General features: G+C 42.8%; 1 protein-coding gene across 3 annotated transcripts in view; it reads right to left on the bottom strand.

Annotated features, from left to right (window-relative positions):
- DNAAF9 (dynein axonemal assembly factor 9) overlaps nucleotides 1-27,712 on the bottom strand; it is a 130,562-nt gene that overhangs the window by 24,597 nt on the left and 78,253 nt on the right. For all 3 annotated transcript variants that reach the window (XM_027069661.2, XM_027069660.2, XM_027069659.2), the window contains exons 21-29: nucleotides 25,085-25,188; nucleotides 21,680-21,826; nucleotides 20,513-20,601; nucleotides 19,997-20,098; nucleotides 19,380-19,497; nucleotides 17,409-17,497; nucleotides 15,955-16,113; nucleotides 10,225-10,350; nucleotides 385-422 (exon numbers count right to left, since the gene is read on the bottom strand). In XM_027069661.2, coding sequence (XP_026925462.1) covers nucleotides 385-422; nucleotides 10,225-10,350; nucleotides 15,955-16,113; nucleotides 17,409-17,497; nucleotides 19,380-19,497; nucleotides 19,997-20,098; nucleotides 20,513-20,601; nucleotides 21,680-21,826; nucleotides 25,085-25,188 — 972 coding nt within the window. The remainder of the gene's footprint in view (nucleotides 1-384; nucleotides 423-10,224; nucleotides 10,351-15,954; nucleotides 16,114-17,408; nucleotides 17,498-19,379; nucleotides 19,498-19,996; nucleotides 20,099-20,512; nucleotides 20,602-21,679; nucleotides 21,827-25,084; nucleotides 25,189-27,712) is intronic.

Here is a 27,712-nt window from a genome sequence, read left to right on the forward strand (position 1 = left end):
ACTTGGGAAGAAATATGCCTATCAAATATGATAAAAGAAAAAGATGTCAAAATTTCCCTGGACCAATTTTGTTTGTTTTAGACTTAAAATATTTATTTTGAGAAAGAGAGAGAGCGAGCAGGGAAGGGATGGAGAGAGAGAAAGAATCCCAACCAGCCTCCACACTGCCAGTGCAGAGCACTACGTGGGGCTCAAACCCATGAATCATGAGATCATGACCTGAGCCAAAACCAAGAGTCAGAGGTTTAACTGACAGAGCGACCCTGGTGCTCCTGTTCATTTTAGATTTTAGAATGGTAAGAAAGAGCATGAAGAGAGAAGTCTGTTGCATCTAAACACAATTTGAAAGGCATGCAAAAGCAAGAAGTAAAACATATTGCTTACCTTGTGAACACTGGTCGAGACATTTAGGAAAGAGAAATCTATGGAGAGGAAAAAAGAGAAATATTTAAAAACATTAATGTTAGGATTGTCACTGGTTATTTCCCACTAAACTGTGACTATCCAAGCTGACTTATTCAATAAGGCAAGTGGCAGGCAGTACTAAGTACCAAGAATAGCCATGGCTCTGCAAAAGGTTTTCACAGGAAAACCAAGGAACCCCACAGAAATAGCTCTTATGTGGCCAACTCTTGATGGAATGTTGAAGAGGGGATACTGTTGAAGAGGGGATATAGGGCCTGTTCTCTATAGACAATAGGAAACAGAGAAAGAAAGTTGATGTTTTTTTTTTTTTTCTTTGAAAGAGACACTGTCCTGATAGTGAAGGGAAATTTCATGGGAAAATGAGAATTACCTTCCCCTGTTTGGGTCTTCAGTACTAAAGCTGCCACACTTCCCTTCCTGTGCACGCTAGAGTCCTGGTTCTCCTTTAACACTATTCTGAGCTCTCATGGTGAATGAATAGCAGGAAACTGACTGGATCACAGATGAAGCAGGTGAAGGTGACTGATTCAAAGTGTGAGCTTGTTAACTAAGAGAAAAACCCACTCTGTCAGTGCTTTAAAACTCCTAAAACATCACAGTACCCTTCTCAGGGAAGAGAGCTAACACTAGTGAGAATAGCTGCCTTTTATCAAAGTTCTTCCTATGGCCTGGGTACCATGCAAGCAGTTCACATGTATGGTCTTGCTCTGTCCTCATGTCTACTCCATGCCTTGGGTACTCACAAGCTGAGAAGAGCAGGTGGGTTTGTAACAGCTGAACAGTCTAAGCACTTTGCCCATGGCTTCAGACAAAGCTAGAAAGTGGGAGGGCTTATGCAGGGACCCAGGTCTGTTTAGCACCACAGAGCTCCCATGTTTTCTCTCCCTACAAATGAGATGCTTGCTGAAGCCACGCTTCTGAATTGTTGTTGGTCTAGGTGGCACGTGGTAATGATGTTCAAAACACCGGGGAGAATTTCTCTCCTGCAATCTCCTTAGTGGTGGCAAGTCTTCATCATTCTATTTGCTTTCTGAAAACACTATTTGGAACCAAATTTGGTGGACAAGTGAGCTGGATGAATACCACTTTGGACCGTTGATGAGGTTCTCTTGCCTGACTCCCTCATGGTTTCTGAGGAATTCCAAGGAGGAACCCCTACGTGCTCTGGGCAAGATCAAGAGTCATGGAACAGGGAAGAGACATCCTTCCACACTGGAGTTTCCCCAAGAACAGAACTCACTGACTTCACTGCACTCAGTCTACTGAATGGCCTGACACAATAGCAAATACATTCTTAGAAAGTGTCTGTCCCCATCAGTGCCTGTCACTTTATAGTACATGCTCTTAAAGGCCTTCTCAGCACCCTGCTAGCTCCCTCACAGCAGCCCACAGCAATTCACACCAAAGACATCTTAGACAAGACAAGCAAAGCTCCCCCTCAAGGCATTTTATCCAATCACAGGCTGGATGCTCATGCTTTAAATCTCTGACAGCTGCAAAGAAAACATAGACTTGCACATATATATGACTCCCTAAAACTGGAATGCAATTTCTCTTATCTTGGCATCTGTCCTTCAAATTCATGTTAGCTTTCTTTCCTAATCCAACTAGGAGTTACCACTGCTTCTTTATAATTCTTATAAAATTGCATTAAATATTTTATTATAGGACTTCCTATCTATAACACGATTGATTGTGTACATTCATTGGTGTGGCATTTAGAAAATTATTGAACTTTTCTGAGCATTAGCTCCCTCAAGGTAAAACATGGTAATGATGCCTACCTTAAAGAGGGATTTTGAGGATCAAGAGAGGGTAAAGCATCACAGTGCGAGCGAGACAAATAGCACAAAATAAATGTTGGCTCCCTGCTTTCCTTCTCTACATATCATCCTCCTTACCAAACTCTAACGTTTTTTTTTTTATTTTTTAATTTTTAAAATTTATATCCAAATTAGTCATCATATAGTGCAACAATGATTTCACGAGTAGATTCCTTAGTGCCCCTTACCCATTTAGCCCATCCCCCCCCCAAACTGTAACATTTTTGAAGAGTGCCTGGCATAGCATGACTTTTTTTATTATTTTATTTTTTAATTTTTTTCAATATATGAAATTTATTGTCAAACTGGTTTCCATACAACACCCAGTGCTCATCCCAAAAGGTGCCCTCCTCAATACCCATCACCCACCCTCCCCTCCCTCCCACCCCCATCAACCCTCAGTTTGTTCTCAGTTTTTAAGAGTCTCTTATGCTTTGGCTCTCTCCCACTCTAACCTCTTTTTTTTTTTTTTTTCTTCCCCTCCCCCATGGGTTTCTGTTAAGTTTCTCAGGATCCACATAAGAGTGAAACCATATGGTATCTGTCTTTCTCTGTATGGCTTATTTCACTTAGCACAACACTCTCCAGTTCCATCCACGTTGCTACAAAGGGCCATATTTCATTCTTTCTCATTGCCACGTAGTACTCCATTGTGTATATAAACCACAATTTCTTTATCCATTCATCAGTTGATGGACATTTAGGCTCTTTCCATAATTTGGCTATTGTTGAGAGTGTTGCTATAAAGATTGGGGTACAAGTGCCCCTATGCATCAGTACTCCTGTATCCCTTGGGTAAATTCCTAGCAGACATGACTCTTAAACAGAGCAGACAAGTTTTGTGCCAACAAACATTAAAATAATGTATGTACAGGTTATTGACCAGCTCTTCCTCTAAGTAACAAAAGCAAGTGTGATATATATTCCTAAGCCTCACACAGGTATGGTATTGTGCATTTTGTAGTGTGCCAACCAAGTACCTGATTTAAATAAAATTCTAGTAAATCAAGAAATGATGATACTGATCCAATCTGCCCTAAAACATGGGCCCCACAATTCCTACATGCATATTCACAAAAATGTAGCTGTCACACAGGCAGATGTGGGACAACTTATTCCTTGCGGCCCTCTCAATGATTAGAATAGTTCCTGGCACACAGCAGACACAAGACATTCACTGAATGAAATCCTCTAGAAAAAAGACACCAAGTAAATCTCACATACACCCATTCTGAATCCAAACTGAGCCCATCCTTAACTTAAAGTAGACACGCTAACCTCCACTTCGCAGAATGGAAGAAGAAGCCCTATTATGCTCTGCCCCCAGCAGTTTTTTTTGTTTGTTTGTTTAACCATGATCTAGAAACAATGATGTAAATTTTATCTTTGCTAAGGTAGCCACTTTACAAAAACTTGATTCTCAAAAAATCGTTGATGATAAAAGCAATATATAATCCATAGCTAACATCATATTTAATGGTTAAAGACTAGATGCTTTCCCTTTCAGATCGGGAGTAAGATACAATGTCCGCTCTTGCTACTTCTACTCAACATTATACTGGAGGTTCTAGTAAGGACATTTAGGCAAAAAAAAAAAAAAAAACCCAAACAACCCCAAAACACCAAAAAAAAAAACAAAAAAAACCAAAAAAAACAACAAATACAAAGCCTCCAGATTGGAAAGAAAAAAGTAAAGCTATCTCTGTGTACTCATGACACACTTTTGTATATAGAAAAATCACAGAGTCATACAAAACAAAGCAATGAACAATCCAAAGATGATATGCAGAAAACAATTTCATTTATAATAACACCACAAAGAACAAAAATATTTAGGAATAAATTAAACAAAGAAAGCATAAGAGCTGTACACTGAAAACTAAAACATTGCTGAAAGAAATTTAAGACCTAAATAAATGGAAAGACAGCCAGGTTCATGGATTGTGAGGCTTAGTATTTTTAAGATGGCAATACTTCTCAAATAGATCTATAAATTCAATACAATCCCTACTAAAATCTCAGTTGTCTTTTCTGGCAGAAAACTGACAAGCTGATCCTTAAGTTTACATGGGAATGCAAGGAACTCAGAATAGTCAAAACAATCTTGAAAAAGAACAAATTGAAGGACTCTCACTTCTCAATTTCAAAGCTTACTACAAAGCTACAATAATCAAAACAATGTGGTACTGGCATGACGATAGACATATCTATCAGTGGAACACAACTGACAGCCCAGAAAATAAGTCTTCACATTGATAGTCAATCGGTTTTTTACAAAAGTGCCAAGACAATTCAATGGAGAAAGAATAAGTCTTTTCAACAAATGGTGCTGAGAGAACTGGATATCAACACGTGAAACAACGAAGTCAGACTCCTACTTCATGCTATATGTAAAAATTAACTCAAGATGGAACACAGGTCTACACGTAAGAGCTAAAACTATAAAACAGAGGAAAACACTGGAATAAATCTTTGTGACCTTGGATTAGGCAATGCTTTAAAAAAATTTTTTTTTAATGCTTTTATTTATTTTTGAGACAGAGAGAGACAGAGCATGAGCAGGGGAGGGGCAGAGAGAAGGGGAGACAGAATCTGAAGTGGGGTCCAGGCTCTGAACTGGCAGCACAGAGCCCGATGTGGGGCCTGAACTCACGGACCGTGAGATCATGACCTGAGCTGAAGTCAGACGCTTAACCTACTGAGCCACCCAGGCACCCCTAGGCAATGCTTTCTTAGATATCACACCATACATACAAGCAACAAAAGAAAAAATAAACTGGACTTCATTAAAATTTAAAAGCTTTTATGATTTAGAGGATACCATCTAAAAAATAAAAAGATAACCCATGGGAGAAATTTTTTGCAAATCAAATATCTGATAAAGGACCTGGATTCAGAAAATATGAAGTACTCTTGCAACTCAAAAGGAGACAACCTGGGGAGCCTGGCTGGCTCAATTGGTAGAGCATGCAATCCTTGATCTCAGGGTCTTGAGTTCAAGCCCCACATTGGGCACAGAGATTACTTAACAAAAAAAGTAGGGGGTACTTGGGTGGCTCAGTGGGTTGAGCGACTGACTCTTGATTTTGGCTCAGAGACCGAAGCAGGGCTCGATCCACAACCCTGGGATCATGACCTGAGCTGAAATCAAGGGTCGGATGCTCAACCCACTGAGCCACCCAGGTGTCCTCGGTATGTATCCTTTTAGATATTTCCTATATACATAGGAATAAACATTTAAAAAATACATATTGTTTTGGCAATTTACTTTTCTCAGTTCACAAAATACTGTGGACATTTTTACATGTTAAAATCTACTTAATTGTTTTAAATCCCTGCCTAGTATTCCATTGTATGAATATCCCAAAATTTAACCAGTCTCTTACTAATGAGCATTTGGATTATTTCCAATTCTTTGATATTACAAACAGTGTTTTTTTTAAATAAAGATTTTTTATTTTTTAAGTAATCTCTACAAACAAAGTAGGGCTCGAACTTACAACTCCGACGCCAAGAGTCACATACTCTACTAAGCCAGCCAGGCGTCCTGATTTTATAAACAGTGCTGTTTTGAACACTGCAGAGCACATCTGTCATGTTTCAGACTACTCAGTACCTTCTAAACAACTTTCCTAGGCTTGAACTTACGAAGTCCAACTTTTTTTTAAACAGCACAAACTACCTTTCCAGCCTTTCTTGCAGTCTGGGGTAGGCATGTGACCTAAGTTCCACCAACCAAATGTACTACAAGACTCCCACAGGCAGTGAGTCAGGTGAGTGAGGGGATGTATGCTAAGCAGATCCCATTTTCTGGTGAAGGAAGTGGTTGAGATATCCCCCCTACCAGGGCAGCCCTAAGAGGTTTGATTGCTCCTGGCTGCCTAGCCAATACATCCTGGCCCTCTTGGAGACTCTGCAAGCTGTAATGTCCTTTAGTAAATCTCTTTCCATTGAAACATACTGGAGTAGGCTCTCCTGTTTGGAATTAAGAATTCTATATGAAACAAACACCCCTATACCTATATATCTTTGCACATTTGTACAAATGTAATTATATGAAATTTTAGCAATGGAATGGCCAAATTTGTCTTCAAACAGATTATATCATTTTATATTCCTATCAACACTGCTTTTGAATGTACCTATTTTCCTACACTGTTGCTATGTAATAAGCCACCCCAAAACTAAGCGGTTTCAAATGATGATGACGTATTATCCCTCATGATTCTGTGGATTAGATGGGCAGTTGTTTTGGCTTGGAACAGCTCAGCTGGGGCTGATGGTCTAAGATGGTGTCATTCACATCCAACTGGGGTCTCAAGCTCAGATGGGAGGAATGGGATGACTAGGCCTATCTCTCCACATGATCTCTCATCCTCTACCAGCCTAGCCCAGGCTTCTTCATATGGTAGTCTCAGCTCCCAGAGGCAAGAGAGGGCAAGCCCCAATGTGTAAATGCTTTTTAAGCTTCTGCTTATTTCTTGCTTCTTGATGTCCCATTGACCAAAACAAGTCATATACCCAAGCCCAAATTCCAGGTATAAGAACTAGATACAACTCTTCAACTCTTGATGGAAGGGGCTGTTTTTGCTGTGGGCATATTTTAAATCTTCCACAGCTGGCCACGTAAAAAAATTTTCTTTTTTTAAAATTGGTGGGCTTAACACTGGCCACTTAAACTATTTTTTTAATGGAATGGGTTTAACTTTATTTCTTATTTAAAAAATTTTTTAATGTTTACTCCTGAGAGAGACAGACAGACAGATAGACTGTGAGTGGGGAAGGGGTAGAGAGAGAGGACACACAAAATCCAAAGCAGGCTCCAGGCTCTGAGCGGTCAACACAGAGACCAACATGGGGCTCGAACTTACAAACTGCGATCATGACCTGAGCCGAAGTCTGATGCTTAACTGAGCCACCTAGGTGCCCCGGGTTTAACTTTAGTAAGTTTCTATTCTTGATCATGTGTGCCATAATTCTTTTATTCTATGCATGGAATTCTTTTATTCTATGCACATGCACATGGAATAGAATAGCCCCATAGCCCATATGCATGGACTAATCATTAGTTTTCCAACAGAGCATCAGTAGACCACTATAGTAATTACTTTCTGGAAGGAATTCAAAGGTAAATTTGGAAATTTCTAATTTCTAAAAAAAAATTAGCCAATCAGTAACTTTGACTTACTGACTTAATACTTTTGATGTCCTAATATGAAAAAAAGAGGAAATTAGTATACTTATACTAACATGCATGATTTTGTTACTTGTATTTTTATATTCCATGACCATAATTCACACATGATATAGCCTTATTCTATTCTTAAATAGAATTACATGCTCATCTTTGGTCCTTTTATATACTTCTCATATATCTGAATTCTCTTAAGGACCTTTAGTCCTCACATGCTGGCACACCCATTTATTCACCAGATATTTCGTGAGCACTTACTTGCGTTAAGCATTAAACAGAAATGGTTTCGGCACTCACAAAAGCTAAGTCTATATTCCACAGTTCCTCTCTTTTCTCTAATGATCTTAATTTGTCTATTTTTCCTCTTCACTTTGTTATTTTATCAAGCTTGAGGCTCTCTGAACAGACTTAAGTTTTAGCAGTGTCTATTCTACTTCTCACTGCTTTGATTGAGATTTTTTTATTGCGATGGTGGTTTTATTATTGTCTTCATTTTCTTTCTAGGGCTCTAGCAGTTCATTTTCTATCTGTATTTGCTAACTAAACTCCCTGGTCTCCCTGATCTTTTCTATTTAAGAGTTTTACTGAGGTATAACTTGCATATAACATTCATTCATTTTACGTGTACAGTGCAATGATTTTTAACATAAATTTACAGAAGTATGCAACTATCACAATTCAATTTTAGAACATTTGTATCACCCCAAGAAGATCCCTCCTGCCCACTTCCCCAGACCTTTTATATAACTTCTCTGAGCTCTTCCCACCTCACCCTATTAACTTCTCTTCTTCTTAATTTTTTTTTTTTTTGACAGTGCAGAAGAGTACTCGTCTAGGCTAATTCTTCTGAAGTATAATCCCCATCTGTCGTTTGCTTATTACTATCTTTTCCTACCTTTTAAAAATGGTATTATCTGTCTCACATTAAATCTCCTTCTGCTTTAGTGCATCTTTATTTATTTATTTATTCATTTTAAGATTTTATTTTTAAGTAATCTCTATACCCAACATGGGACTTGGAAGTCACAGCCCTGAGATAAAGAGTCATATGCTCCTTCAACTGAGCCAGGCAGGCGCCCCTTTAGTTTATCTTTAAATGAAAACTTGAGGAAAAGAAGAAACACGACTGATAGAAAGGTGGCATGTAAGAGTCAATACAGTAGCCCAAAGTACAGTGGTGATGCTCAGCATTCACCACAATAACCTAGGACAAAAGGAAACAGACCACCTTGGCTTTTTTATGGGAGAGCAGAACCTAAGTCACAGCTAAAGAGAAGAGATATGGCGAAGACATTTCTTGAAATCAGTCAAGGTGATAAGGGAAGTAACCTCCAATATAATTTATAAGAGACATCTGAAGATATCAACTTGGGACTTAAATAGGAAGGGAGCTCTTTCAGATGAAGGTTGAAGGGTAGATCAATTAGTTTCCAGGAGAGAACAGTAATTTGGACTAGTCAGAAAGAACACGTGGTTACAGACCTGGGATACATTCCACTAGGCTAAAGGGACAGGAAGTCAAATAGCTCTCTGAAGGGACAATGTAATGTTTGAATCTCTCCCCAGTAAGGAGTGCTCTGATGATGAAATAGATACTTCCAGACACCACTGGAGAGGTATAAACCACAAAACCCACTCGGAAAGCAATTTTCAGCTGTGAATGAAGAGTAATAAAACTGATCATACAATTAATTAATAATATCCCTTTGAAGATTCTAAGGAAATTATCTCAAATTTGAGAAATTTATATGGATAAAAATGTTCCTACAGCATTATTTATAATAGTGAAAAGTTGGAGACATCCTATGTGACTAACTGTGGAGAAACTGTTAAGACAATCATATCCAGCCATATGCACAATTACCACTGTGCTACTGGAATATATGTTAACTTATATAGTATATGCTAATCTAAGAAGCATATAAAGTTATATGTAGACTGCAACTGTGAAGACATGCAGACAAAAAAGGCAAGGAATTCACAAAAATTATAATACTTAAACCACTGTGTTAGTGAGATTATGGGTAAATAATTATCCAATTTTCATTGTTGTTATATTACTTCCAATGTCTAGAGAAAAAAATAGTTCACCTATTAGTAGCAAGAATGAATGTCATTAACCGAGGTTAAGGTGGCTTAAGCATAGGAAAAATTATCTATAAGATACTCCAAGTACCTTGGGAAACAAATCATCTCCCCCCTGTAGTAAAGAGGAAAAGAAAGGCTGCCATGGGCATTCTTTTTTTTTTTTTTTTTTAATGTTTATTTATTTGAGAGAGAGAGAGAGAGTACGCACGCGTGAGTGAGAGTGTGTGGGGGAGGGGCAGCAGGGAAGGGGCAGACAGAGAGGGAGGCACAGAATCCGAAGCAGGTCCCAGGCTCCAAGCTGTCAGCACAAAGCCTGACATGGGGCTTGAACCCACGAACCGTGAGATCATGACCTGAGCTGAAGTCGGACGCTTAACTGACTGAGCCACCCAGGTGCCCCATGGACATCCTTTTTTTATGGGAGAAGCCGTTTCAAGTCCCACTACTCTAGATGGGCAACTTTTCAGTGCAAAAAAAAAAGGGGTGAGAGGCTGCCAGTGTATAGGCATCTCCTGAAAACCTAGCACAAATCAAGCAATAACTGAGCATTCATTATATATAAGGTAGACTAATGCATTCCAGAAGACAATAACACGTAAAGATGTGTCTCCTTCTGGTGGGTGGGAGAAAATCGCTTTTTGTACACTTAAACCCATCACGTCTTGTGGGCTGGAGATAATCCGAAGTATGTACCTGTGGTCCATGTAGCAGCTCAGGGGCTCCACACACACCGTGATGGCACCAATGGTGAAGGAGGACTTGACATTTGAGTCTGGATGGGTCTGCAGGGCCTGGACAACATCAATGACATCTGTGTAGCTGGGGGTAAAAAAGAGAAAGATTAGTTTACTGACTGGGGCCGCAGAATGGGGGAAGAGGGGCACACTGAGGGGCTGAGTGAGCAAGAGTGGAAGGAAAACCACGAGGAGGTACCTGTGACTAGGTTCCTTGGGGTCATCCCACTTCATGATTCAGAGCCCGTCCCTGCATCCCACAGTGTTTCTGCATTCCCAAACTCCATTAGTACTCCTAACTGTGCAAGAGTGAGTGGAAGAAGCCCCCATCACTTCTAGGAGTGAAGGGAAGCCTGCAGATGACCCTGGCGCTCTGAAGGTGGGATTGGTGTCCTTAGGCCTGTTTTCCAATCAACCTAGGAGCTTCGATGTTGGTCTATTTCCTTTAATAGCTTTCCCCTCTCCTTCTGCTTCACAGAACATGCAGACAAGAGAGAATGGGGATCATCAGGTACCTCTGTAGGTCAGCAGACACATGTCAAACCCCGCTTGCATTTGTCTTTCCTGCTGGGAACTCCCTCTAAACTACAACTTCCAGAGCCAACTTTAATTATTTTTAGTTAGAATGTAATATGTTTATCATTTAACTCCCCCATGCATGCTCCTCCCAAGGCCTTGTCCTTCTCAGCAGAGGGGACTCCATTCTTTTAGCTGCCAGGCCAAAAAATTTGTTGCGTCGTCATTGACTCCATTTTTTCTCAATTTTTAAACTATAACTAGAATGAGATGGCTGCTTACATTCTCACACTGCTACTGGGCCAGGACTGTCACCATCTCTTGCACAGATCACCCCACAGCCTCCTCAGTGGCCTCCCTACTTTTTTTTTTTTTAATTTTTTTTTTTCAACGTTTATTTATTTTTGGGACAGAGAGAGACAGAGCATGAACGGGGGAGGGGCAGAGAGAGAGGGAGACGCAGAATCGGAAACAGGCTCCAGGCTCTGAGCCATCAGCCCAGAGCCCGACGCGGGCTCGAACTCACGGACCGCGAGATCATGACCTCGCGGAAGTCGGACGCTTGACCGACTGCGCCACCCAGGCGCCCCCCTACTTTTTTTTTAATGTTTATTTTTCAGAGAGAGAGAGAGAGGGAGGGAGAGAGAGCGCGTGCACCAGTACGCATATGCACATGCATGCGGGGCAGGGGCAGAGAGAGGGAGGCAGAGGATCTGACGCAGGCTCCACACTGATAGCAAAGAGTCCAATGTGGGGCTCAAACTCACGAACTGTGAGATCATGACCAGAGCCGAAGTTGGACACTTAACCGACTGAGCCATCCAGGTACACCTCACAGACCTCCCTACTTCTGTCCCTGGCCCTGCCCGACCTGTCTTCAACACAGAAGCTAGAAGGATCATGCTGACCCCACTGTGCTAAGCCACGGAGTGGCTTCATCCCACTCAGAGTCAAAGCTCAAGTCCCTACGGGGCGCCTGGGTGGATCAGTTGGTTAAGTGTCCAACTTCGGCTCAGGTCATGATCTTGCAGCTCGTGAGTTTGAGCCCCACATCAGGCTCTGTGCTGATGGCTCAGAGCCTGGAACCTGCTTCAGATTCTGTGTCTCCCTCTCTCTCTGCCCCTCCCCCACTCATGCTCTCTTTCTCAAAAATATTAAAAAAATTAAATTTAAATAAAATTAAAGAAAATAAAAAAGCTAAAGCCCTTACCTCAGCCCCCGCGGTGGTCTATGATCTGACTCCCACACTGCAAGGACTTTCTCCTCCTACTATTCCTTCCCTTACCTCAATCTACCCATCCTGACCTCCTGGTTCTTCCCTGAACATGCCAGGCATATTTCCACCCTGGCATTCTCAGTCCCTTCCTGTGGTGCTCTTTTCCGCAGATATCTGCCAGGCTTGCTTCCTTGTTCCCTTCAGGTCTCTGCTCAAATGGCATCTTATGAGAGAGGGATCTTCTGACTTCCTGCAGCCTATGTGACACAGCAACCTTCCTTTTGGCACCACCGGTCCCCACGAAATTCTTCCCTACAGCACTGAACATCAGCTACATTGTATTTTCTCATTTATTTGTTTTTAGTCTGTTTCTGCAATAATAATGTAAAGTGACTGAATGGTGTACTCTATGGTGCCTAAGCAGGATAGATGAAGGAACTGGATGTTCAATCATGGGTAGACCCATGGCCACTCCAAGAAGGGGCCTTCCCTCTTTACCTTGTAGAGAACATTTTCCCAGCCTATCACCAAAAGGTCAGTTCCTATAGAGGGAAGGGAAATCAGAAGGCATCCTTACTGATCATAGGGGCCTGGGTCCTAGCCTGGGCCCTTGGGAAGCCAGTGATGGTGGCTGGGGGGAAAGGTATAGCCTGCCTGAGCCACTCCCTGAGTTTCTACAAATAATTCATCTGCAAAATGGCACTTGGCTTTATCCCAGACTGTAATATTCACATCCCAATCCCCAGGTCTGCCTCTGTCCTGACCAACTAGCAGTACTTCAATCAAGAACAGGGTGTGCCTGGTTTTAGAGCTTCCCCATGAGTGCCTGGTAGCCAGAGAGCTGTTAGAGTGAGCCCTCTGCTCCCCGGTTTCTCCCCCTGCCTGGGCGCACGTGTGGATGTCCACATGGGGTTCCTTCTCCTGGTTCTGCAGTGTCTAGTTAGGCCTGGATGCAAGAGAGCACCCCACACTGCCTGCATTGCCAGACGTTCTGCACCCTTGTTAAGTAGGACTGACTGATGCTTGCACACTGCCCCAAATCTCTTTGTGTTCATGTTTACCAGATTTAACCCTCCTGGTTAAGTGCCCCAGCCTTGCTCCTAAGCATCAGTTTTCTCTCTCTTCTAAAAATAAGTTTCGGAAGCTTTTTATTTTCCATGTCTGGTATGAGCCTAGAGAATCCTTTCTGAGGGCAGAAAAGAACTGAAAGATTTACCAAATCCTGGTCATTTTGGTCATTTTAATATCCTGGGTTTTCCTTCAGAGAGGGTGGCTGGTAATTCCCAGGTTTTCAGAGCATTCCATTTAATGGAAACAAGGTTGGAATGAAAACAGGCCCCAAAATCCTTGGTGGGAGCAGTGTTATCGAGGTGATGAATGTGGGCACTGCAGCCAGGAACTGCTGTGGCAAGACAGGAGGCCCTTGGTGTCTGTCACTCACTGTACTTGTTGTGGGGAGGAGGCTGCTAGGCTCTCCCTCCCTCCTCAGCCCTTGCCCTGTAATCATCCTGGCCAGGGCCTCCCAACAGGAGGAGGCAGGCTTCACTACGGAAGGAAGCACACTGCTCCAGCTACCAGAGCCCGAACTCGATCACTTTGGCTAATAAACTGCCTCAAATGCATGATGAAGGAAAAAAAAAACCAAAAAAACAAAAACAAACACACACAAAAACCCCCGGTTCTTCATGGCTGCCTCTTTCTTGTCAGTTCTCTCTTTATTAAAAATAAAAGCAAAACAAAGAAACAAAACAAAACCCCAGCAGGATTTTTACTTTCTTTATTCTGAAACAACATACCCCATTCAACTGTCCTTTGGCCTCTGTTTTATGTTTGCAATTTAAGCCTACAATTTGGGCATGTGTTTTAGATTAATAATTCAATTTTTGTTTTGAGAGAGACTTTAAGTGTAGATAATTTAAAGAATAATTTTTTACAATATTCTGGAGTATAAACAAATATAATCTCTCAAATTCCTTAAAATTATTTTTTTTAATTCAGATTTCTCCAGTTTTATGTGTCTGTCTGTAAGTTCTAGACAATTTTATTACCTGCATAGGTTCCTGTATCTACCACCACCGTCAAGACACTGAACAGTTCCACCACCACTTGGTTCCCTTGTGTTGTCTTTTTATGACCACACCCACCTTCTTCCTACCTCCCACTCCCATCCCTAAGTCCTGGCAACCACCAATCTGTCCTCTATTTCTAAAATTTTATCATTTCAAAATACATTAATTTTTAAAAGAACAATTAACAGCTCCAGTGAATGTCAAAGCTCAACACCACTGCCCCACTGCTGTAGGAAGTCAAATGGAACCAGGCCACTCTGGGGACAAAAGAAAACTGCCCTAGACCACAGTGTTCCCCCATGAACCCTATAAATGAAGATAAAAGCCATATCCAGGGAGTATAAATCTCAATTTGAGAAACCTCTGGAGTCTCCCTTCACTGGCAACCTCAATACTGGGCATGAAGGTCCAGTCCCAAGGAGATGGTCATGCAAAAAGGAGGCAGCCATGAGTTCCCTGCTGAGCCTCAAGAGAATGGGCCTGGCCCATAAGAACCATGTCTTAGCGAGAGCCATAGCATTTTGCTGGTATTTCCACTGAGTCCCTCAGGAAAGCTGAGATCCCTAGCATCCTGGGACTTCGACTGCGCAAAAGCTGGGTCTGAGAGTGGGCTGGCCATACACGGTCACTGCAGTCCAGCACAACCAGGGCAGCTGACACTTTTGCAGACCTGTACTGCCAGAGACAAGGAGTCAACGATGCTTTGTCAAGTGATGGAAGATGGTAATGCCCTCAGCTGCACAATGGCAAACTGCTGAATTTGACTCCAGGTCCACACTCCCAATGACTCTCAACTCTGGCAGGGACCAATCCATTCCTTTGACCATCAGAAGTGATGGAAAGCCAGAAGAAAACAAGTGGTTTCAAGCCTAGACTCTTGCTCTGTGCTTTCATGACCTCAGCCCACAAACAGGACAAAAGGGCTGACAGAAGGGAAGGCCAGGGCAGGTGTGAGAACAAGGCCTGAAGAAGAGGAACGACGGCTTGGTGGAGTGCACAATGCTGTCCACCTCCTGACTGAGGACCACCAGCCCAGCTTTTCTCCACTTCTCACCATCCATCCGCCCAGGAAACCCAACAGAGCTTTGGATCTGGGCCTGCTCTCTACTGGAAACAATTAGCCAATTGCAAACAGTAATTATTACAAGCACAAAAAACATAGCATAGCACAAAAGCGCTTTGTGAGAACTGCCAAAAGCTTCCGTATTACCAGCCATCATCAAGACCACAGACTATGTTTTCCCTGACCTGGCATGCTCTCTTCTGGGCCTGGGGGGTGGTGGGCCTGCATAGGGCTCCTCCCTGGAAGGCCTTAGAACAAACAGGTCGAGGTAAACTCCTTTCAGCTAGGGTCACTGAAGCAGTGGTACTCACTCTGTCCAACCTATCCTCACAGGGAGCTTCCTGCCCAACTGGACTATTCATGTTCCCCACTGAGGGTCCCAGGAAAACCTCCTGGACCAGCCATCCTGGGAATGGTGGGGGTCGAGAATGCAGAGGATAGGGGCTGCCTCTGCAACTCCACATGAGGGAGGATTGAAACAGACAGCAAAGGAAGAGACCTCAGGGCCACTACTGTTACAAGAATTATCGAAGAATCTTGCCCAGAGAATCTCTTCCCTAATTCTCTACCGTGAGGATAGAGAATTTTGAGGATACCATCGTGCTGAAACCAAACTTAAAACTTGTGGGAAAGCTACAGCAGCTCTCTGGGCCACAAGATGGTAACCGGAGTCCTTGCTTGTCTGAGGCCTCTCTGGGTAGTGCAGACTCTGTTCATGCAAATGTGGAGGTCATTCTGTGTCCCAGGCTAGCCACACACAAAATACAACAGTAATGGCAAGGTCATCACCATTCCCATTGTCCCCGGAAGACTTCCAGTGCTCACCCTTGCAACACCACTAGCAGTCGAATCTTCTTGCGGATGTAGGCTGACTGGCGGGCAGAGCGGTTCTGCTGGGCCTCCAGGACACTGGAAAGGTATCTCTGGAAGTGGGCAGCATGAAAACATTCAGAGCTGTCCATGATTTGGCGGTATACCATCCACCTGGAAACGGCAAGTATAATCTCAGCATGGGGGCTGCCTGATGGCCGGGCCCCACAGACTCAGCCAGTGGATCCAAATGTGACCAGTACTTCCACAGACATTCTGCCCAGTGACCCCGCACAGGAGGCCTGGGGAGCTCCGTATCCTGAAACCACTATCACTGGAACTTTTGACAGGAAATGCCTTGCCACAGGGGAAAAGGTCAGGTAAGCACATGACCATTAATCAGACTTCAGAATTGAGAAAGACTCCTTATGACTGGGCAGTCATTTCCTGAAGGACCATCCAATAAAATGGCTTCAGTCTGGTGCTGAGTAAAATTTTTGCTAAGAAGTGAGCAGGGTGAAGAATTCAGACTATTTCTACAACAAAAGAAATGGAAACAAGGGAGGAACTGGCTAGCTACTTAGTACTTGTAAGAAGACCAATATTTCTGGAGCATCTCTGTAAAACTTGTCCAACCTCCCACATCTCCCTAAACTCCCAAACTTCTAGGTGATTTCCATCTTCTCCATCTTTTCCATCTCCCTTATGGCCTCCTGCAAGATGCCTTACTTCGAGGTAGACTGACTAGATATTAAATGCCTGTTCAGTTAGCCAGGGATGTTTAGTAATCTGCCAGCCATATGAAAGTGATGGATGAACGATCTTCCCAATTTCCCCTAAGCCAACGTGTCCCAGATGCACTGGAACGGATGCAGTCCCCTTGTGGTGAGGGACGGATCACACCCACCAGCTCCCAAGTTCTAATCACCCTGGTCCTGAGTTGCCCTGTTAACCAGGCACACTCCCTGGCCTTTGCCTGTGCTAGTTCTGCTGCTATAGTGCTTGTCTCCAGATTTCCAAAGACTCACTCCTCTCATCTCCTCAGGCCTCTGCTCAAATGCCAGCTTCTCAGTGAGGTCTTCCCTGAGCACCCAATTTAAAACTGGGACCTCCCTCCCAGCTTGGCAATCCCTATACCCTTCTCTACTTTGTTATCTCTGTGGCACTTTTCACTAGCTAATATACTACTTTCCTTATCTGGTTAATTGTCTTCCTAAACTAGAATGTAAGGTCCACAAAGGCAGAGACATTTTTAGTCTTTTTTTTTTTTTTCATTTGTCGCCCACACTTAGAACAATGTCTGGCATACAGGACGTGTTCAGTATAAATGTGTTAAATGAATGGATGGATGGCTCCTGTGCTAATACCAATCACACCAAAGGCCAGTACATGTTGAAGGTTTCCCAGTGCCTATGTGGGACCAGGCATAGAATCCCTTTCCCCAAAGCAAAGGCAGCAGCCGTACTAACCTGCCATATTCCTTATGCAGAGTGACCAGGAAAGCACAGAGCTCGCTAGCATGACAGCCTGGGAGGCCAGTTACAATGCTGATAGTTACCTACATGAAAGAAAAGTCACGTGAGTTTGTCATTCAACAGGGAGGCAGCGTTGTGTAACAGGTTAAGAGAAATGATTTCTGGAACCAGGTTCTGTGGGTTTGAACCTCAGCACCAGCACTCACCTAGATATATGTCCTTGGGCTAATAACAGAACCTATCTTGCAGGTGGGTGTGATGGTTAACTGAGTTAATATATGTAAAGTGTTTAGAACAGTGTGTGTGGGACATAGCAAACACCACGTAAAATGTAGTGTTACTAATATAACTTCTATGCAGCAGGCTTGACTAGATCAGTTAAAATACCATGGAAAACACTGGGCAGAAAGGAGGTCTGAGACAAAGTGCCACAGGCTAAACTGGTGTGGTAAGTAAGCTCGGCCAAGGAAGAGGAGTGGCATGGGGATGTTTCTGTCTGGCTGCCCAATCCACCCAAGCCAAATGGCCTGAGCTAAGGAAGCAAACAGAATGTAGGAAGTACGTCTGAATCTTGACTAGGTGAAGAGCAGGTTGGACTGTCTTAGCCTTAACACACAACCAGATGAAAACAGGGCCCTCTGCAGGTATGTATTCTGAAGCAACTTAAAGAAATCCAGTGACAGAGAAGAGGTGGAGCAGGGGAGGAAAGGAACCATACACCTACTGAACAGTATCAATGTAAATTTTTAAAACAATTTTTTAATGTGTATTTATTTTTTGATATAGAGACACAGAGTGCAAGTGGGGGAGGGCCAGAGAGAGAGGAAGACACAGAATCCGAAGCAGGGTCCAGACTCCGACCTGTCAGCACAAAGCCCAACGTGGGGCCTGAACCCACAAACCACGAGATCATGACCTGAGCCGAAGTTGGATGCTTAACCGGCTGAGCCACCCAGGCACCCCTCGATGTAAATTTTTATTTCACAAGACTCACTGGGATGGGCCTGGTCACAGATGAGTTAGATTAAAGCTTAGCTGGTGGCAGTTACCACTCTAGTTGGTCACATCAGCACAAAGATGGCTGTGGATCTCTCTTCTTTTGTGGGAACCAGAAGTTTTCCTTCCTCCCTTCCAACCAGGCTCCTACTCTATATCCCTTACTGTCCCCGTGGGCAGTATTCCATGCAACTTCTTGTTTATCCTCCTCCCCACCCTGGTCCTATTCCTCAGCGCCCAAGTCCCTGGCTCTCAAATCACAGCACATGTGCTTATAGCCAGACACCGTCTTACTTTAAGGCCAGTCCTATAGCACCCTTTTAATGAGTAGGCATTTTCATTTTAAACTCTTGCCTTAGGGAAAAACCAGGCTTCTAACTGCTTGGTACTCCTATTTTCTTTTGCAGGTGAGTGTCTTCTAGATTTATGTATAAATAAATGCCCTCTTGGAGTATATTGACTTCTGGTTCCAGAGAAATGGTGGGAGGGGTCAAAAGGAGGGGCATGTGAGGTGGGAGCAGATTAAAATCCACTCTTGGGAAGACAGTGTTTATAAAGTATCACCTTACCCTAGTGATGCCAGCAAGGCCCAATAAGGCCCTTCCTCTTATTAAGCTCAATGTGTCACCCACTTCCAGGTAAGTCCTTGTCACAAACAGAAAAGGCTGATGGGATGAGAGCACTGAGCAAGAATCTGAAAGACGTGGAGAAGCCAGGGGAGGGCATGGCAAGGTGCTAGGGCTTTATGGCTGCTACAGGGCTTGGCTGGGGTCAGTACAGACACCTGTACACAGTCACTGTACAGAGTAGGTTTCCTGTATATCATTACATCAGTATCCTAGGAGGTGGAGAGTCTTACAAAAGGGACCCTGCTTGAGCTCTTTTTGTTAACTGACACAGAAGATCAAAGGGCAGGCTATCAGGCTTATCTTCCTGTGAATTCCCAGCATATTTGCTGAGCTGCTGTACCTTGTCATTTTCTACTCGGTGAGAAGGGTTGATTTCAGCTTGCTGTAGCAGGACTGGGAGATGGGTCCTCATCACAGGCTCTCGACTAATGCTGCTGATGGCAAAATGCTGAAGAAACCTAGAAAAACAAAGACAATGCTAATGTTACCACTGCCAGCCTTGCCTGAATGTGCTCCTTCACATGAGAAACGCCTTAACTGCTAAAAAAGAAACCTTAGACAGATACTCTCTAGAGAATAAAACTATATGGTGTGTCACTACTACTGTTTACACTGATCCCTAAGAAGCTACAAAGAAAAAGCAGCTTAGAATTTTTTTTTAATGTTTATTTATTTTTGAGACAGAGAGAAACAGAGCGTGAGTGGGGGAAGGGCAGAGAGAGAGGGAGACACGGAATCTAAAACAGGCTCCAGGCTCTGAGCTGTCAGCACAGAGCCCGATGTGGGGTTCGAACCCACGAACCGTGAGATCATGACCTGAGCCGAAGACGGACGCTTGACCGACTGAGCCACCCAGGGGCCCCTGGAAAGAGCAGCATAGAAAGGACCAACGCTGGGGTCTCTGACATTTCAAAAGCCATACCATGAAACATCTATAAACAGAAAACCAGAGCTCACCAGTCCAGCTCTGGGAGTTTGGCTGGGAGTAGCTTTAGAGGACTCCGTTTCTCCCCAGCAGAATGGCTCAGGACACTGAAGAGCTTCTGCGCACTGGAGTGTCTGGAATATCAAAAGCTCACAGATTAGAACTCCATCTCCCTATAGCACCACACTTTACATAACTTGATGCTTTCAAGCCAGAGTCTTGTGACAGAGTCAACACTTCCAAAATAAGCATCTCAATGACTTAAACACAGTGCGGTATTAGTGTGTGACAACTGGTGTACCCAGAGAGGAAGGCTTGCCTGAAACCCTTGGTAATATTACAGGTTTCTGATTCTTGGTGGATTTCATCTCTCTTGACTTCTGTTTCCCCAAGGGCACTGGCTACCTGCAAGTGGCAGCACTGAAATGACTGTGCTGGCCCTTTCAGAAGCCAAGACCCCTGTGTTACATAACGTAAGTCGTCCTGCAGAGAGAGCAGACACACACAGCTTAGGGAAACAAGCATAAACACTGAAGGCAGCCACTTACAATCTCTTTTGTTCCACAGATAATCCATCTTCCTGGATCACTTTTAAAGACAGCCCTGAGTTAGCCTGCTGTTGCCAGGGGGAGAAGACCTAAACAAAACAGAATTTGAGCAAAGAACACTTTAAACCCAACAACAGGATATGGAATCCACGTGGGGATTTGATGGTTGTTGAAAATCTAGACTGTCAGGACAGAGAAAAACCATCATAACAAACAAGTTTGTTTCAAAAATAGACGCCTGAAGCAATTTTGTTCTGTATTTTTCAAAACTAGAATTTCTTTCTGGGTTCCTCTCCCAGGGATTCTGTTCCTTCAGAAGCCAGGAAGCACGGAGGAAGGTGTCAGGTAACACTGTTCTGGCAGCATAGGCATGTTCTTCCCTGGTAATAGGGCCAGACAGAAGGAGCAGTTCAAGCAAGTCCTGTTTAGGGGCACAGAGATAGCTGAGAAGAATCTGAAGTGCTATCTCTATGTCCCTGGATTGAAAGGACAAGCACAAGGAGGTAGGAAAGATGAGCAGGCAGTAAGAGTAAGACATAGACTAGCCTGAGAGGCCACTCTGCAACCAGGCCAACCCTTCTCTCTTCCATGTTCTGTCAATCTGTCCTGAGAGAGGGACACTGTCCCCTTATAAGCTGCTGCAATCAGACCTTTCCGAGCATTTCCACCAGTCATGAGGCTGGCCATGTGTTTAACTTTGGCTATGGCATGGTCTCTAAGTGGGTTGTGTAATTCTTGGTAAGCTGTCTCACTCATGCAACCTGTACTGAGTGCCTATAACATGCAGACTGTCAGGTGGGACCATTCACAAGGGCAGGGCTTGTGAACCATGGGCAGAGACTGGGGAGGGCTAGAGAGCTCTTATCCAATAGGTATGGCCCAACAATTCAATAAAGTAGCTAAAAGAAAAATGACTCTAATTAGGATTTAAAGGGACAAAGAAGATTTGTCTTAGCAGCTAAAAAGCCTTTTATTTGGTTCTTTTAGGTTCTCATCTCCCAATGGCAAAAGCACCATTCCAGGACCCACAGGGATTAGAAGCAGCCACTTCCACCATCCCAGCTCTGCCTCTCATCACTTCACTGTTAGTCCTGTGATGTGGCCTTACCATCTAAACTCCTAAGGAAAAGAAAAGTATTTGTTTTGCTGACTAATGATTGGTGTTACCTCTGAGTAAAATGCTTGGTATATCTTTGATCTGGGGAAAAGGGCAATCATCAGAAAATTGCTTGATCCATGGAAATGAACTGGGAGATGAGGAAGCAGAGAACTTTTGAACTCTATCAGAAGGGCAGCAACAACACTGGTGGAATCCTAAAGAGAAAAAAGAGGGAGCATCAGTGAGAAAAGCCATTTGCATGACACTAGTCCTCATGATTACTGTCAGAACACATATAATGAATTTCACTGCAATTATTTTCACATTATGTGATATACTAGGGTTCAATTATGGATGGCTGGGATTATGGAATTATGGTATTGGCTTTCCAATACCCAGTTATGGGAGATACAGGAAGTACAAGGGTCTTTTCTCCTAAACTGAAAACGTCACCTCAAAACTCTTTCTATGGTATTAATCCCTTATCAGATTTACAATCTTTTTAAAAACAATCTCTATACTTAATGTGGGGCTCAAACTTATGACCCCAATATCGAGTTGCATGCTCTACCAACTGAGCCAGCCAGGCACCCTACGATTTGTAAATATTTTCTCTCATTTTGTGGGTTGTTTTCACTTTCTTGCACTTGTACTTTGATGCACAGAAGTTTTCAATTTTGATGAAGTCCAATTTATATATTTTTTCATTTGTTGTCTGGGCTTTTGGTGTCATATTCAAGAAATCACTGCCTACTCTAAGGTCAGTCATGAGGATTTTGCTCCTGTGTTTTATACTCAGAGTTTAGTAGTTTTGGCTCTTCATTTCGGTCTATGCTCCATTTTGGTTGATTTTTGTATACAGAATAAAGTAAGGATCTAACTTCATTCTTTTGCATGTGGATATCTAATTTTCCCAGCACCATTTGTTGAAAAGGCTGTCCCTCCCCAATGAATGGTCTTGGCACCCTTGTCAAAACTCATTTGACCATATATGCAAAAGTTTATTTCTGGGCAATTTTATTCTATTGGTCTGACCTTATGCTAATACCATACGGTTGTTTGATTACTGTAGCTTTGTAGTAAGTACTGAACTCAAGAAGTGTGAGTCCTTCCACTTTGCTCTTTTCAAGATTATTTTGGTTGTTTGGGCATACATTGAGGCTCCATATGAATTTCAGGGTGGGTTTTTCTATTTCTGCAAAAAATGCCATTGAATTTTGATAGGGACTGCACTGACTCTGTGGATCACTTTAGGTAGAATTGTGGTCTTAATAATGTTAAGTCTTCCTACCCATGAACATGGGATGTCTTTCCATTTATTTAGAACTTCTTTAATTTCAGCAATGCATTGTAGTTTTCAGCATATAAGTCTCCACTTCTTTGGGTAAATCTATTCTTAAGTATTTTATTTTATTCTTTTTGGTGTTATTGTAAATGGAATTGTTTTTTTACTAACTTTTTCAGACTGGTCATTACCAGGGTATACAAATACAACTGATTTTTTGGTGTCAATTTTGTATCCTGCAACTTTGATGAATTCATTTATTAATTCTAACAGGTTTTATGTGTGAATCTTTAGCGTTTACTACATATAAGATCATTCCATCTGTGAAGAGAGATAATTTTACTTCTTCCTTTCCAATTTAAATGCCTTGTAATTCTTTTTCTTGCCTAACCACTCTAGCTAGAACTTCCAATACTATATTGAATAGAAGTGGCAAAAATGAGCATTCTTGTCTTGGTCCTGATCTTAGGGAAAAGCTTCTTTAAAAAATTGTTTTCATTATAAAAATAACATGTTCACTAATTAAAGTTTTGAAAAAATATAAAAATAGAATAGAGAAAGTTAAAAAAAAAGTCAATCCAAAGTTCCATAGTCTAAACCGAACCACATCTAACATCTTAGTAATTTTCCTTCTAGTCTTTTTTCCTATTCATTTACTGACTTGCCTTTTTCAGGCAGTGCAAAATTGTATTTATCTTTCTAATTCCATACCTTGCTTTTATTTTATTTTACTTTACTTTATTTTATTTTATTTTATTTTTTGAAGATTTTATCTTTAAGGTTACCAGGGTAACTCAGTCGGTTAAGAGTCCGACTCTTGATTTCAGCTCAGGTTATGATCTCATGGTTCGTGAGTTTGAGCCCCAAGTCAGGCTCCATGCTGACAGCCTCTCCTGTGCATGTGCGCTCTCTCTCAAAATAAATAAACTTTAAAAAAAAAAAAAGGAGAGAAAGAGAGAGAGAGAGAGAGAACTAATCTTAACACCCAACATGGGGCTCAATTTACAATCCAGAGATCAAGAGGCACATATTGGACTGACTGAGCCAGCCAGGCACCCCCCAGGACCCTGCTTTTAAAACTTCATTTACCATCAGCACCTGCCAACTTGCTACAAACTATCTGTGAATATTTTCAAAGATTGCATCCCACTATCCTCTAAAGCTACCCCTATGGCTGGACATTCATATTACTTACTGCATTTCTCCTTGCCAATAGAACCTTTTATTTATTCTTTGCCAATTTACTGTTTTACATGGTAGTGTGAGGCTGTTCCTGATGTACTTCCATATATCTGCTAACTAACTTCATGTTAATAAAGACAGAATTATTAATAGAAAATAATTTGTTCTAATCACCAAAAACATTTTATCCAGTTTACTTTTTTACTTTTTAGTAAATTCTCTCCTTGAGACTTTCTAGAGTTTCAAATTATAAATTAGTCTGATAAATTTTGTTATATCCAAATAATGAAATACCATTCGGCAATAAAGCAATAAGAAGAAACAGACTATTGATACAAACATGGGTGAATCTAAAAATCATTATGCTGAATGAAAAATGCCAGACTCAAAAGGGTACAGAATGTATGATGTCCATTTATGTAACATTTTATTTTATTTTATTTTATTTTATTTTATTTTATTTTATTTGCTTACTTTGAGAGGGAAAGTGAGTGTGTGTGCACACATGCAGGGGAGGGGCAAAGAGAGAGGGAGACAGAGAATTCCAAGCAGGCTCCACACTCGGTGCAGAGCCCAATGTAAGGCTTGACCCCACAACTGTGAGATCATGACCTGAGCTGATACAAAGAGTCAGATGCTTAACTGACTAAGCCATCCAGGAGCCCATATTAGAACTGCAAACTGATCTACGGTGACAGAAAGCTAAGTGGTAGTTGCCTGAAGCCAGAAGTGGAGGGAAAGATGAACTGCAAAAGAGCATTAAAAAAGTTTAGGGGTGATGGAAGTCATCTGTATCTTGACTGTGACAGTGGTTTCACAAGTATATACATTTATCAAAACTTTAAATGGATATAGTTAACTGTATTTAAAGTATCCTTCAATAAATTAAATTATTGGCAATCCTGCCCCATGGTGGAGGAACAGGGACAGGGAGTTATTTGGTTTTCACCTCAGAAGTGTGAGTATCCTTCTGAACATCAAAGCCATGGACTGGTAAAACACCTACCCCATCATAGAATAAAATGGAATTCATGTGATCCTTGGAAAGGACGATACTTCCGTGATGACGGTGAGAAAACAGAAGACCACTAGAGAAGAAATGCACTTTCCCTGGAAGGAAAAAAGAGCTGGTCAGAGCTGGAGGGTTGGATCTTGGGGGCTAGATCCCAATGTCCTTACAGGTACCAGGGCAAACCACAGTGGTAACTAGAGACTAGTATCTGTAATGCTTAAGTTACACAATTTTTCTTAAATGTTTTTATTTATTTATTTAATTTTTGAGAGAGTGAGAGCACGAGCCAGGGAGGGGCAGAGAGCCCAATTCAGGGCTCAAACCCACGAACTGCAATATCATGACCTGACCTGAAGTTGGACGCTTAACTGACTGAGCGACCCAGCACCCCAAGTTACATGATTTTTATGCTGAGCCCCGTGCTCTGGGGAAGCTGATGTACACTCCTAGAGCTTCAGAGAGAAATGAGGCATCACAGTCTTTGTACGCAAATTAGAAAAAACAAGTATGTTATCAGCTGATGGGGAGAGGCAAAATTCACATTGACTTGTGGGTGTCTTCTACGGGAACACACTGAAAAAGACTTTGGGGTATGTTTGTTCTACCGCTGAGTTTAAAATTTTTTTTTTTCAACGTTTATTTATTTTTGGGACAGAGAGAGACAGAGCATGAATGGGGGAGGGGCAGAGAGAGAGGGAGACACAGAATCGGAAACAGGCTCCAGGCTCTGAGCCATCAGCCCAGAGCCTAACGCGGGGCTCGAACCCACGGGCCGCGAGATCGTGACCTGGCTGAAGTCGGACGCTTAACCGACTGCGCCACCCAGGCGCCCCTGCCGCTGAGTTTATAAACTCTGCTTCCTCCTATTTTGGCAGAAGGTGGCTTGGCTCTAAAGAGACCACATCCCTCACTTAAGGCCCAACAAGAGTAGTAGGGTCTCAGCTGAAGGACAGTAAAGGGAGCCTAAGGGTCCCTGTGGCCAGCAAAGGAATATTTGAGTTAGGCAATAAGGGGATTCTATACACACCAGAGACCTGTTGTTCTATATTCACAAAAGATGGGTGGGATGTAGACACTAGAGGTGGTTTCTTCAGTTCCGAGGATTCAGGTCTAAGGAGAACTGTTGTTTTCTGGGTGGTCAAGGTCATACAGAATCGCTCACTATGGGCCCTAGGGGGCAGACCAAGAAAGGATGGAGAGCTAAGATGATAAGTGTTAAGGCTGGGTTTGGAAACTGAGATGAAGCACCCAGAGCACCCATAAGACTACAGAGGGCAGAAGACAAAGAAGAGGGACTGATTCCTTGAGCTGTAGCTCTAGGAATGCAGCCCCAAAGCTTGAGATTATAATGACAAGAAGAACAAAGGCAAAGGTGAGGAATTCTGGAGACTTCAAGTTTTCCTGAGGAGGTGTGGTTTCAGGAGGCAGAAAGGCCTAACTGAGTAAGTGTGCTGGAGTGTGCATGTTAATGCGGCATGAAAAGAAATAGGGGAGGTAGAGGCAGCTTTTAGGTACAAGAGGAAGGTTTGGAGCCTGAATACCAATAGACAAACTAGATGCTCAGTTAGAGGGAAATAGTGCTAACCTTAGCATCTGGGGCAGCAGCAGCTACCCAGTTTAAGGCATCCAGGTTCAAGGCCTATAAGCCTCACAACCTCTAACAAGTAGAGCCTGACCTCTTTTGCACATAGGCTTGCCCTATAGGCTTCTTGAATAGAAGCCACCCACCACCCAGCTTCATCCTGTATCAGTGCCAAGGTTGCTCATGGCTGCTCCCATACCATTCCCTTCCATGATGGCACAATATTTTCATTCCCTCAGACACACAAGCCCTTTCTTCCCTTCAATGCTCACAATGACTACCCTCCTAATCATGCCATAATGTTTCAAACAACCAAGACTTCCATCCCTTCTTAGAGATCCAGGGGATGACCCACACCCCATTCTGGACACACTACTCCTCAATCCCAATGCCACAGCAGTAAAACAGAACCCAGGAAATCTTAACCTCTGAAATCTTCAGCTCCAGAACCTACTCTTGGAGTGCAACATCCTATCATCCTTTTTGCTACCTCACTTCCCAAATCTTATCCTCTGATGTCACTGAGCCTTTGAAACCTCAGGCCCCCAGTTTTCCCCTACTGCTCAGAAGTTTCTGACTTTCCTCTCACCCACATCTAGGGCAGATCTTCCAGGACAGGGCATACTTTAACTTCTGTTTTCTTAGGGAAGGGGATGGGAACAGATTCTGCTCAGTATTTACTAATTACACTAACTGCACCAAGCACATCATATACATTATAGTTTTCCATCTTCCCAACAAATTTAACAAGTAATCTTCTTCTTACAGGACTGATGGGGAGACACAAGCTTAGATAAGTTTCTCCCCAAAGTGACAGAACTATGTGCAGTGCAGCCAAGGCACTGTGGCACCTGGGCCCCTCTGGTTGTTCTTACCCGGCTTCTCCCCACTTGGCTCTCTCCAAATCGCTCCCTATGGCTGATCTGACGATGTGCTCTCTCTGCTTCTTAGCCTCAAGAGGCCCACAGCACTGCCGCAGTCCTTCCTCTGCTCTCTCAGCTCCTCTAGTAGCTCCCCCAAGTCCCAGCCAAGATTTTCAG

Source organism: Acinonyx jubatus, chromosome A3 (genome assembly GCF_027475565.1).
Source record: "Acinonyx jubatus isolate Ajub_Pintada_27869175 chromosome A3, VMU_Ajub_asm_v1.0, whole genome shotgun sequence".
Taxonomy (NCBI): domain Eukaryota; kingdom Metazoa; phylum Chordata; class Mammalia; order Carnivora; family Felidae; genus Acinonyx; species Acinonyx jubatus.